This window comes from Peromyscus maniculatus, chromosome 13 (genome assembly GCF_049852395.1).
Source record: "Peromyscus maniculatus bairdii isolate BWxNUB_F1_BW_parent chromosome 13, HU_Pman_BW_mat_3.1, whole genome shotgun sequence".
Classification (NCBI taxonomy): domain Eukaryota; kingdom Metazoa; phylum Chordata; class Mammalia; order Rodentia; family Cricetidae; genus Peromyscus; species Peromyscus maniculatus.
In genome coordinates, this window is record NC_134864.1 from 49,352,082 (window position 1) to 49,364,467 (window position 12,386).

The 12,386-nt window shown below is 47.2% G+C and overlaps 1 protein-coding gene across 3 annotated transcripts in view; it reads left to right on the forward strand.

Moving 5' to 3' along the window:
• Plekhm3 (pleckstrin homology domain containing M3) overlaps window positions 1-12,386 on the forward strand; it is a 164,960-nt gene that overhangs the window by 31,722 nt on the left and 120,852 nt on the right. For all 3 annotated transcript variants that reach the window (XM_042260222.2, XM_015993891.3, XM_042260221.2), the window contains exon 3: window positions 4,331-5,263. In XM_042260222.2, coding sequence (XP_042116156.1) covers window positions 4,331-5,263 — 933 coding nt within the window. The remainder of the gene's footprint in view (window positions 1-4,330; window positions 5,264-12,386) is intronic.

The window sequence follows — 12,386 nt, forward strand, 5'->3', positions numbered from 1 at the left end:
CCCGTGGACACGTTGTACAGCTGTTGGTAGAGACAGCCGCTGGCGTGCAGGAGAACGAGATCAAGATTACTGCCCTTGGAGGAGAGAGCTCTTCACAGAAAAGACAGCCATGCGGTGTGATAATGGAGGCCTGGGCATGTTCCTTTCATCTGAGTGGTGAGGGAGTCTCACTGAGGAGGTGAAAATGGGGTGGTGGTGATAATACATAAAGCATTGGAACTAGAGGAAGAAATTCCAGAAAGTACTGCAACATCAGAGGCTTGAGGCTAGAATGTACATGGCTTATGTAAGAGACATAGGGAGGATCGCGGATGGAGTGTGAGAGAGGGTGAGAGATGCTAAAGAGAATTATCAGAGTATCAGAATTACCAGACAGTACCCCACAGAACGTGGATTATTAATGTGGGATCGTGAAAATAATATCATGAATTTGGAAATTCTGATTTTTTTACATTAGAGATACATCCTGAAGTATTTATAATTGAGATGATATAGTGCCTATAATTTGCTTTCAAACTTTCTAGGGAAAAAAAATGAAATAAAAACCAAGAGTTGGACAGGTAAAGGTGACAAAATAAAACATTGTAGAAACTTGGTGTGTGTGTGTGTGTGTGTGTGTGTGTGTGTGTGTGTGTGTGTGTGTGTAGACCAGACATCAACAACATCATGTGGCTCCCTCTGTCTCTCTCCACCTCGTTTTTTGGGACAGACTTCTCATTGAATCTGGAGCTGCTCACAGTTTTGGCCAGCTTGTCTAGCCTGCAAGACCTGAGCCCCTAAGTGCAGGGGTTACCGATCTGCATCCCTATCTGGCTTTTGATGTGAGTGCTTGGGATCCAAACTCAAGTCCTCATTTGCACTTTACCTCCTCGGCCATCTCCCCTCGCCAGTGATTTTTGAAACTGAACAGTGTTCACTTTCTACGTGTCTCCGAGGGTGTTTGAAATTTTTTGTAGTGGAGAACATTGAGGGGCAAGTTTGGGAGCTTGGACTAAGTATGACTTCTTAGAATATGTGAAGGGTTTTAGCCTGACAAGGAATATGGAGAGAGCTACGAGAGACACAGAAGGCTTCACTTGGAACACTGTGAGATAACCAGGGAGGGGCAGATTGGACCTTGATGATGGTGGAGGCCCTGAGAAAGAAACTTTTGGGAGAAGTGATGAGGAACTAATTGCAGAAGAGGAATTCAGGTGGGTGGGGCTGCAGAAGCGACTCAGGTGCCCTGCTGGGGACTTCTCCCCTTCAGTCAGTAGCAATCCCAGGGACAACCAGGAGGAGGGGGAAGGGGTCTTGACTGAGGAGGAACTGAAGCTGGTCTTGGGACTGCCAGCAGGGTACTGGGCAGCGGTGAGTGGAGGTGAGAGGACCGGCCGGCTCCTTAGTTTTGTTAGGAAGAACTTCTGGGTGTTGGTTTCCTGTGAAAGTTAGCGGTTACGGTGAGCCTTTTAGAGCAGGTTTCTGCATTTTTTGTTTTGTTTGTTTTTTGCTCGGGAAATGGTGTAAATCTCATTAGTGATCCTATCTGAATAATTAAGATTGAAATTCTTTTGTGAAATTGAGCACTTTAAAATGTATATGTAAATTAAATGAGTAAAAATGATAAGATCTGGGGGAAACTCCAACTATGGGAAAATTATATACACACACACACACACACACACACACACACACACACACACACACACACATATATATGTCTTCTGATTTGTCAGTAGCAAAAAAATATTTAAAAATACACTTCAGACCCAATAGAAAGTAATAGTTGCCAGAAATTAGAGAGACATAGTAGTTCCCTAGACCTCTATAATTAAAGGTGTTAATCCTACAAGCACATCTAAGAAAATACGCTATAAACATCCTGCTCTGAGAAAGCACTAGGTGCCCCAAGAAGCTTGCGGGGCCCCTCTCCTGTCCTCATGACTCTTGGTTTGTTTGGAGTCAGGGCTTTCCACTGTAGCCCAAGCTGGTCCCAAACTCATGGGGGCCTTCCTGCCTCAGCTTTGTGAGTGCTGAAGTCGGGGGTGGGGGGGGTGGGGGGGTGGGGGGGCAAAGGTAGAAGGTCTTATTGGGTGGGCAGACAGTGTTGGAGCACACATTAGCCCTAGTACCCTGGAGATTTCCTAGTGAGACTTCTTGTCCCTTCCACCTGACCTGTCATCTATATCTGAGCTTACGCCTCAGATAGGTGCGAGAGCGTGGGTTGGCTTGCGGCTGGGCCAGGCACAGTTACAGCCCAGCTCGGAATTAATTCCCAGTGGCTGCCGTCAAAAGCTCTCAGGCAGTAAGAAGAGGAGGTGGCAGTCTCTCTAAAAGCAGGAGAGGTGGTTTGTTTTCCTCAAGGACTCATGGCTGAGCTGCCGGGTCACAGGATTGAGAGTGGGGGCCACACCTCCTGAGTCTGATTATGCAGGAGGCAGCCTGATGGAGGCGGGAGGGGAGAGGTGGCCGCTGTGCCTCTGACAGCCCTGCCTCCCTCCTGATTGTCAGGAGAGAAAGATGCCCAGAGAGGAGGTCGCCATTATCTCTTCCTACAAAGGGATTAGTGTGGCTTGTGAGAAATTAACGGCTTTTTAGTCACCACAGAAATAGTCATGAATTAACATTAGGACCAGAGATGTAAAGCAGCTAAAATAGGCCCTTCTCCACCTCCTTTCTCTCCCTTCCTCTGTTGATTTCCTATTTTAAAATGAGAGCTAGCTAGCCCTTTCTCTCTCCCTTCCCTCCCTCCCTCCCTTCCTCTTTTTTTTCTTTCTTTACCCAAAGCAGACATCATCCCCTTTGCAAGTGTGGTCTGTCTTCAGGGAATGATTCAGTGTGTGGCTGTCTGTAGAATGCGTCAGCGAGAGATTGAGAAACAATTTAGACGGTAGCATTTCTACCAGGTCATGTCTTTCGGACCATTCTCGTGCATGGATGTCCTTTCACGGCAGACCAAGGTCTCAGGAGACCACAGTAGTCTTTACCTTTAGTGTAAGTACCCAGGAAGCTGGGGCAGAAGGACCTTGACTTTGAGGCCAGCCTTGGCTACAAAATGAGAGCCTGTCTCAAGAAACAAATTCTCAGGAGTCTCTCTAGTGACAGTCCCTTTTATCCAAGTACTGTGTGGCATTCAGTATCGGTTATCATGGATTGCAGATGTTGTACCTAGATACACATGTGCACGTGAGGGTGAGGGAGAGAAGAGGATGAGGAGGGAATTAGACCTACCACGTGTTAGATACTGGGCTAGAAGCTTATTTCTGATTTAACATGTACTTTTCTTTTTTTTTTGTTGTTGTTTTTCATTTTTTATTTATTTGAGACAAATACTTGCTTTGTAGTACAGACTAGTCTCGGACTCGTGATCTCCATGATCCTCTTGCCTCGGTTTTCCCGGTGCTAAGATTACAAGTATACCTGCACCTGCCTAACAGAATGCAATTTGTTACTAAGGACCCCGTTATTGTATTGATAAGGCATTGTCCCGTGTGCTGTGTTATAGAGAGGAAAGGAGAGCCGACTCCATTAGCGAAGACAGACTTGAAAAACAAATCAGATACTGTTTGTCTGTACATTAAATAACTTACGGTACTACAGTCTGATAGAAGCCTGTGGTGGAGGAATAATGTAGGAGGGCTCCCTGACGCTGACCCAGGGCTGTGCATCTACAGATGAGATGGGGGAAGGCGAGAGGACCCAGGAGGAAAGTCAACTATGTGGTCGCTGGCTGAAGCCGTGGGCTTCAACCTGGCAAGCCAAGGACACAGCATAAGCACAGTCAGACTCAGAGAGAAAACCGGCCCCTGAGGTGGGAGCTCGCAGGTGAGGTCGGACCAAGGGTAGAGATGGTGCTGGCTTAGGGGTCCCGTGCTGCCCTGAGGGCTGGTGGGCTTGCCTGAGGAACAGTTTATAAGTGCAGAGTTCACCGTCTCTGTTCCCCCTCCTGGCTTCACCAGCCTGGGAGCAGACAAGAGTCTGCGCAGGGAATTAGCTTGTGTGGTGGCAACGCTCTCTTGTATGTTGGAACTCTGCAGGCTTTCCCTAGAGAGGGAGGAACCTGGCAGATGTGATGAGTGTGCAGGGCACACCTGTTCTGTTCACAGCCTCCCCAGCATTTCTGTTTTGCACACAGGCCTCTGTGTCACATTGACATTGCACACCCCGTATCGACCTGTGCACTCGTTCATCACCTCAGGGTGAGAAATATCCCCCCCTCCCAGTACATCTTGCCTGAACTTTACTATTTCTGCTTTATTGAATCTGAATCAGAAAGGCGTCAGCCCCCAGTGTGGTTGGTTCCATGTACCTGCCTTCTCATAGTTATAACTTTGACTTTTCTTCCTTCTAGAACACAAGCAGACGTTCCCAAACATACTGAAGAAGGGCTATCTGGAGATCAGGAAGAACCACGACAGTTACTGGCAAAGCTGTTACGCCGAACTCTCACCCTACAACTTACGCTTCTACAGCCTGGACAGCAGCGGGAACCAAAGCCTGTATGCCACGTACCAGCTGTCACACTTCCAGAGCATATCTGTGCTAGGCAATCTGGAGGCCAGGATGGTAGACACTGTTCTCTATGACAACTCTCAGCTGCAGCTAAAGGCGGAGTCCCCGTGGGAGGCACTGGACTGGGGGCAGAAGCTCTGGGAAGTGGTGCATGCCGCTGCACCCAATGGCACGGGCCGGCAGGATGAGCTGGCAAACTCACCAGGGTTTGGTCATCATGTTGACTGTACACAGAACCACTGTTTACAGAAGAAATCCAGTGGGCTGCTGTCCACCCCTGTCTTGGAGAGCCCCAAACAGTACCAAAACATCCTCAAATCAGGGACACTCTACAGATTGACCGTCCAGAACAACTGGAAGGCGTTTACATTTGTGCTGAGCAAGGCCTACCTGATGGCCTTTCACCCTGGCAAGCTAGACGAAGATCCGCTGTTGAGCTACAACGTGGATGTGTGTCTGGCGGTGCAGGTAGACAACCTGGATGGCTGTGACTCTTGCTTTCAAGTCATTTTCCCCCAAGATGTCCTCCGGCTCCGGGCTGAGACCCGCCAGAGGGCTCAGGAATGGATGGAGGCTCTGAAGACAGCAGCCAACGCGGCGAGGAGTTCCGAGCAAAACCTGCAAGTCACACTGCGGCCCAAACCCAAGGAGCAGATAGGTGGCCACGAGCTGCGGAAGAACAAGCGTCAGTCGGTGACCTCCAGCTTCCTGAGCATCCTGACAACCCTGTCTTTGGAGCGAGGACTCACCGCTCAGAGTTTCAAATGTGCAGGTATGGAGTGCGCGTCCAGCCTTGAGCTCGTTCACAAGCATCCCCAAATCCTACAATGGGAATTCATTTGTAGACCTTCTCATGTGACGGTCACAGATGTTTGTTAAAATCATCTATTTATAAAAAGTATCTCTCCCCCAAGAAGTGTACTTCATTGAAAATTTGTTGGGTTCCAGGCCAGCAGGGGCTGCAGAATGAGACCCCGTCTTTAAAAAAAAAAAAAATCTGAGCAGTCCACACCAGGCTGCGTTGGGATTGCCAGGAGCTGAAAGCTAGCAGCCAGCATGGGCTACAGATCAAGTGTCAGGTCTGTCAGGGCGACGGTGTTACAGTGTGAGACCTCGCCTCAAAAAATAGCCCAAGCCAAACCAAATCTGTCCATCCTAATACTCACTGGTCAAGCAAATAGAAGCCATGATGTATGTCAGTGAATCCAAATGACTTGGCCAAAGCCTGACTGGACTGGAATTTAGGCTTCCTGAGTTAGCCACGATCCCATTTCCTCTGCCTTCTTGAATAAAGGTCACTGTGATTGTGTATGCCCCAGATTGTTTCATGACAGAATTTTAAGTCCTAGTTACTACTGGCACAGGATTTGACAAAGTCATGGTCAATCTCAGCTGCCAGGTAGGCAAGGCAGATGTTCCTTCTTGGCAGCTGAGATTGACCATGACTTTGTCAAACCCTGTTGGACTCTGTAAAAAGTCAGCATTGCAGACAGCATGGAGATGGCTGGAAGGAGGGCACACATACGACAGACTAGACTTTGTGTTGAATCAGCCAGCTACTTTTGGAAGTGGTTTTGAAATAAGGCAATAGTTTTAGTAGTTCTGGTGTATTCCATTTGTCTTGTTTTTTATTTATTTTAGATATTGTTAGTGCTTCAGGGTCTCATTGGTGCATATATTATTATATTTCAGAATTCAGGCATACAACAGTATTAATTGCTTACAAGATAGGCATCCCGAACTCATAGCATACATATGTGACCTTAGATTGCGGATAGGGTCAGTCAGTCTCTTGTTATTGGAAGATGAGCGAATAGCCCAGTCTTGTTCACCAGGCTGTCCCCGGAGTAGGAAGAGAATGAAGGAAGCCTGGGGTGGTCTGCGAGGGCTGCCCTGTCGTTAGCACGTCTCACAGTTCTCTAAGATTGCTTCCCAGTGGAGTGGGCATTACCCATGGTGTGCACTGAGGAAATATTTGAGAACAAACCAAGTGCCCGGAGAATGGAGAAGTTAAAAACAGGACAAGGCAAAGCGAGGAGAGGAGGCAGCGAGAAGGAGCCGAGTAGAAGAGGGGAGGCAGGAATGGTGCTTTCTGGACGCATCACTGGTTCCCCGGGATAGCATGCCTCCCTCGGCTGTCTAAATTTGGTGCTCGATAAAGCCGGCTTGCTGGCGGGTGGTTGAGTGGGGGCGCGAGGGAAGCCAGGGCACGGGAAAGAAGTCTAAGCTCCTCGCTCTGCTCAGCTGTTGCTCATACTTGGGCTTGGCACTCCCGTGGGATGCAGGTGGGTTTCTAATTTAGGGTGGAGAGGATGCTAATTTACATACGTAACGTATAATGTAGCGCATTCCAAAGTAGGATCAGTTCTGTTCCATTGCCCCCCCTCTTTTTTTTTTTTCCGTCAGAGAGTGTGGTATCCAGCCGCCTCATGATACATGTAGTTTACAGACCTTTTCCTTTCCAGTGATAAACAGGGAAGGAATACTGGTTTCCTGCCTCAGGTTGGAAATTATTCTGTGTGTCCTGTAGGGGGCAGAGTCTCAAAAGAAAAAGGAAAAACAAAACAAAACAACTTGATAAACAAACCTGATTTTTTTTTTTTTAAATTACTCGGGGGCAGTTTGTTTTATCAAAGATAGTTGTAGCAGGTGGCCCTTGAGGACCTGTGTTTCCTACTGTTAATTTAAATGACTTGCTCTGCCTTTTGTCATTCTGTCGTCCTCCTCATGACAACGACTCGGAGAAAAGCAGCTGCATACATAGCATGTGTGCCTTCCCAACTGCCAGTCAGCCCCACACATCGGCTTTATGTATTTCTTGAGAAGCAAATTCCCAGAATTTCGTGGCTGTGTTGTATCTCTCTACACTGTTGAGTTCTGAATGCCAGCTTAGTTCCCCCTCCCTTTAAATATTCTGGATGAATAAGTGTTAACTAGAAGGTAGCCCTGGGTAGCTCTTTATTCTGACGTTATTTGGTCATTATTCAGAGGAGCCACAAATGCTGGCATTTACATATATAAAATAGGACAGTTGGCCCTATTTCACTATAGGCCTTATTCTTTCTCTAAGTGAAGAATTCTCTAGATCCCTTAAAATTTTTAGAGTCCCTATGGAAAAAGAATGCAGCATGACCATCCCAGGATTCCTGAGGTTATAGTTTTGAAGCTATATGCTGGTCCATAACTGCATATTTCTGCATGTTTAGACTTAGCTGCATAGCTTCCTCTTCAGTTCCATGGCTGCTTAGGAAGCTCTGGCCACAGAAACCTAACCATGTTCATGCCTGTCTCCTGGCGACCCCTGAACTTGAAGTTCCACCTCCTGACATCTGAAAACCCATTCCTGGGCTCATTCCATCATTTGCCGCTTGCCCAGTACTTCGGTGTGCCTGGGGTCAGCGCCTCAAAAGCGTGGATGCAGTAATCCCATTGGTAACTGCCCAACAGCAGCCATGACAAGATCCACAGGCCTTCAGAGGTGGTGCCAGCTAGGACCATGTGAGACTGCTGATCTTTCATCCTGTCTGGCCTATAAATAAGGCACTCGATTAGGTTGGAGCTCGTGTTTGACCATGACGTCACAGGAAGATCTTGAGCCGAGCAGCATGTGCTGGACCAGATGCTGCAGAGCTGTTATTTGGAGTTGCTTTAATATGGCCTCTGCGGAGAGCTTCTGCAACAGAAAATGAGGTGTGCTTCTTCGGTGAAATTATGGGCTGGAATTCAAAATTGTATCTGATAGTGAGGAATCTGTGATGCTCAAATATTAATGCTTAAAAGATGATTGTGCAGTTTATTAAAATATTTATGAAGTGCATCCCCATCAGAGGTTCTAAATTTGGTTACTCATAACTGCTTTATAAAACAGACTATAAGACAACATGCTTGTTTTCTTTAGGGATGCGACATGAGCATCTACTTATCCGCACTCAGCAGATACATGTGTTTTTGTGTGTGTTAGCACACACACAGTCATTTCCCAGCAGTCCAGAGACCTAGCAACTGAGTACAGCCATTTGAAGAGCCTGGGACTTCCTAGGTGTGACAGAGATGCAAGGCTCGTCCTCAGAAGTGCTCCTTGTGTGTAATCTGGAGGTGGTTTGGGTGGCCCACTCAGGGCAGCGCTCGCGAGTGGACCTGAAGCTGAGTGTGCTAAAGGAAGAAGAGTGGGCCTCGGCCTCCACAGTTTCCCGCTGTTGTTTTTACGGTTTTGCCCGGCTGCTGTTTAACCTCTGGGGACTGCTGCTGGAGATTGTGCATCTCTGGCATTAAGAGCTGTTACTTTCCTTTTTCTTCCCCTCCAGCCCTCGGGAGGGGGGGAACTTCAAGGGGGGGGGGATTTGCTGTGAATTCTTCAGCCATTTAGTGCAAATTCCCGTAATTACCGGCATTGTGTCTCCCCTGAATGGCACATAACACAGCAGAAGCCGTTCCTAATTGAGACCTTACAGGAGGTACAAATCCCTTCTTTGTTCAGCCTGACAAATTAGTGCCAGAAAGTGGCAGGGTCCGAGTGGGAATCAAAGGCAGGAAACACAAAGCTGCAACTTCAGGCTACAGTCATAACCCTCTGTGTCTGTCCTGAAGGGAAAAGAGTGATGACCGAGGAAAAAATGAAGGGTTGTTTGTTGTTGTTGTTGTTGTTCTTGTTATAAATTCTCTTGACATGACAGCGCCTCGGGGCTGCTCTATTTATTTAGTAAAAGTGATTAAATAGTAATACAGCAGGGCCCGCCCATTGTTTCCCTGGGCACCCCCATCTCACAGACCCCCGTTGCCTCGGCTAATTGATTGACAATGAACCTCTGAAAAAGAAGTTTGTTGTTGGGACCTGGGATGTGGGAGCATCCCTGCACCCTGGTGTGTCTCTGCCTGCATGTTTCATTTTATGTGAACTGTGCTCCAGTTTCCCCTCGCCTCACCTGACCCTTGCTCTCCCTGGCCTTACTTTTCTGGGCCGTTTTCTCCCTGACACCGACAAACAGGTAGTGGAGAGGTTGATCCTTGGGGTCAGCTCTCCAGCCCTGCTCCGGGGAGGCAGAAAACTGAGGTCTGAGATGGGGGGAAGGAGAAGGATCTCTGGCTTGATGGCAGTAGAGGTGGTTTCTGGTGTGTGGGAATGGCTGTCTGGAACTAGTCTTTGCTCTAAGATTTTTTTTTTCCTCTGAAATTCCTTGCTCAATTCCTTGAAGAAAGAAAGAAAGAAAAATCCTCACACCAATAGCATTTACATGTTGGGGGAGGGAGGAATTTTATTTTGGAGCCAGAAACAAAGCCTTTTTTTTTTTTTTTTTTTCCAGTGGCCCTCAGTTCCTGAGAAACCAGATTTGATTACTTGAGGATCAAATCTGGCTGTTGCTGGTGGAGCTCAGTACCTCAAGGATGCTGTAAGCTGTGGGAAGATGACCAAAGGCCTCTAGGCAGATAATTAATGGCCCCTGGTTATATATGCTCAACTAGCTAAGCTGAAGATAAATCCCTAATTTAACTCTGTTACAGCTGCAAAAACAAATCATTTCAAGCCCCCAGGAAAGCAAAATATATTAAACAAACAGTATCGACCTCACTAATACCACGTGGCATTTCATGTGATAAATGAGGGCATATTTCTGGCAAGCGCCTGTTTTATGATATCCTTCAGACATAAAGGATACCTTCACCCTAGCAATGCAAGCATCCCTGATAGAAAGTATAGAGAGGTTAATTATTCATTCGGTAGCTACCAGTTTGGAAGTAAGCAACATTTCTGTGTTGGGCCTCGTTAGTTACTTATTGGCCTTGAAGTAAATCCTGCAAAGGGGTCATTGTTGAGAAAGAGAAATTGAATCTGGCAACTGAATCTCCTTAAAGGAAGATCTCTTGGTTCCCAGATGTGAAGAGGAGCAGCTGTGTTTTTTACTCTAGGAAGAAAAAGGATAAAGGTGTTAGGGAGGGTTTGTTTTCGTCCTGTGTGAAAAATTGGGGGGCAATTTGGTATACCAAAGTGGCAGGTCTTCTAAGGAAGCGAACGTGGAAACCAAGAGAAAGAGAATTTCCTTTGTGTTTCCAGTTCTATTTACGTACTGCTTCAGATTTACCTCCCTTTTGGTAGGAATACTAATAAAGCGAGGGTTTATTTGATTAGTGGATAGGCAGGTAGATGGTTAGAGGAAGAAAACCATGGCTATGTCTGCAAGGCACAGAATCAGCTTCATAAGTAAGGAGCACTCAGTCTGTGATTGCCTTGCCGGGATGTCCAGGTCACTGTGTCACTGATTGGGGTTGTGGCTCTTTACTGGAAGGAAAGATCACTGTGTGTGTGTGTGTGTGTGTGTGTGCGCGCGCACACGCGCGCGCAGTAAATGGCTGAAAAAATTAATAACTATTTACTAGTCACCTTATGTATCTATCACACATGTTCTCCCAGGATCCTTGGGATGTGTAAACAGGAGTGAGGTACAAGCTGTGTCCTCCAAAGTCTCGCAGAAAGTCCCTTCCCTCAAAAAGCATGTAAAGGGAGTGGAGGGAAAGCTCCAGAGGGAGTGTGGGGGTGGGGCGGGGTCACTGACTTGAGACCATTGCTCCGACTCTTGCTTATACAAGAGAATTCCCATTGTGATTTGAAAGCTGAGGAGTTACGGTGGCCTCTCCTTTCTTCCTCATTTTAGACTTTGTTTTTAACCTCCAGAAAACTTCCTTGGCTTTTTTCACAGCTAGCAGATATAATATTGTCTGCCCATTGTGTAGTAGATGCAGGTAATGCACAAGAGAAGAGTAGGTATGGCCCGGAACTCTGAGGACTTTGTAGTTGCACACAGGAGAATGAGCTACTGGATACTAGGTCAGGTCTCTGCTGTGCAGCGCCCAGTGCTTAGCGAGCCATCTGGCCTAATCCCCAAGGTGGTGGAACTTGGGTTATCGGAGGTTACAGTTATGTTGTTTTGTGAATGATTGATAGTTTCACCCAAGCGTTGCTGACGGATAGGTCCATGTCAGTCTAAAAGGCTGTCAGGGACGGTGCAGAGTTTGTTAAGGACAAAGACTGGAGTCCTGCCTGGGTTTCCAGTTCTCCTACTTGCCAAGTGCTGTTGCCATGGATAAACGACTTCGTTTTTCTCATCTCAAATGTGAGAACATAATCACATCCGCCTTATTATTTGACCTTAAGGGCTTAGGACAGGGTTCGGCACACAGCAAGGCTAGCTATTATTAATATTTGCTTACCTCTGACAGCAATTGCCTGGATAAAGATTACATAAGTGTACTCACCAAAGTTACTGCTATTACAAAACTGAGCTGGACCACTAAGCTAGAGGATGACAGAACTGAGCAAGTCAAGCTGGAGAAATGTCTACAAACAAGGGAGATGAGATTTGAGTGATGGGTCCCTAGCCCTGGATTCCTATTCGGAAGAGTGACCGCAGTGCTGGAGGGCAGAGGACACTTGACCAACAACCGTCCATGTGGGCGTACAAACGAGGCAGCTGGAAGCCAGCATCGGGTCTGCTTTGGCTCCATCCAAAGCGTTTACAAAACAGGTCCTCGAAGAAGAGAGACCTGGCTGCTGAGGCAGCTCAGCTGGTCAAGGCACCTGCTGCTGAGCCTGTCCACTTCTGGATCTCGTGAGGCATGCCGTGAAAGGAGAGAATAGATTACCTCCTCATGGGCGCCGTAGCTCACAGCCCTCCCCCAGAGTCCTCCCCCACGTGCGTGGACACATACAAAGGAAACATTTTTTTTTTTTCTTTTGAAAGAGATATCCTTAATGTCCTCTGTCCTGGCCAGACCACATCTGGAATCTTCAGTTATAGATGTTGCTCTTTAAGAATAAACACCCACATCTGTTGATGTGGAAGATAGTGAAGGGACACTTGAGACTGGATGAGGGAGGACATAAAAATCATAGTGGACACGTG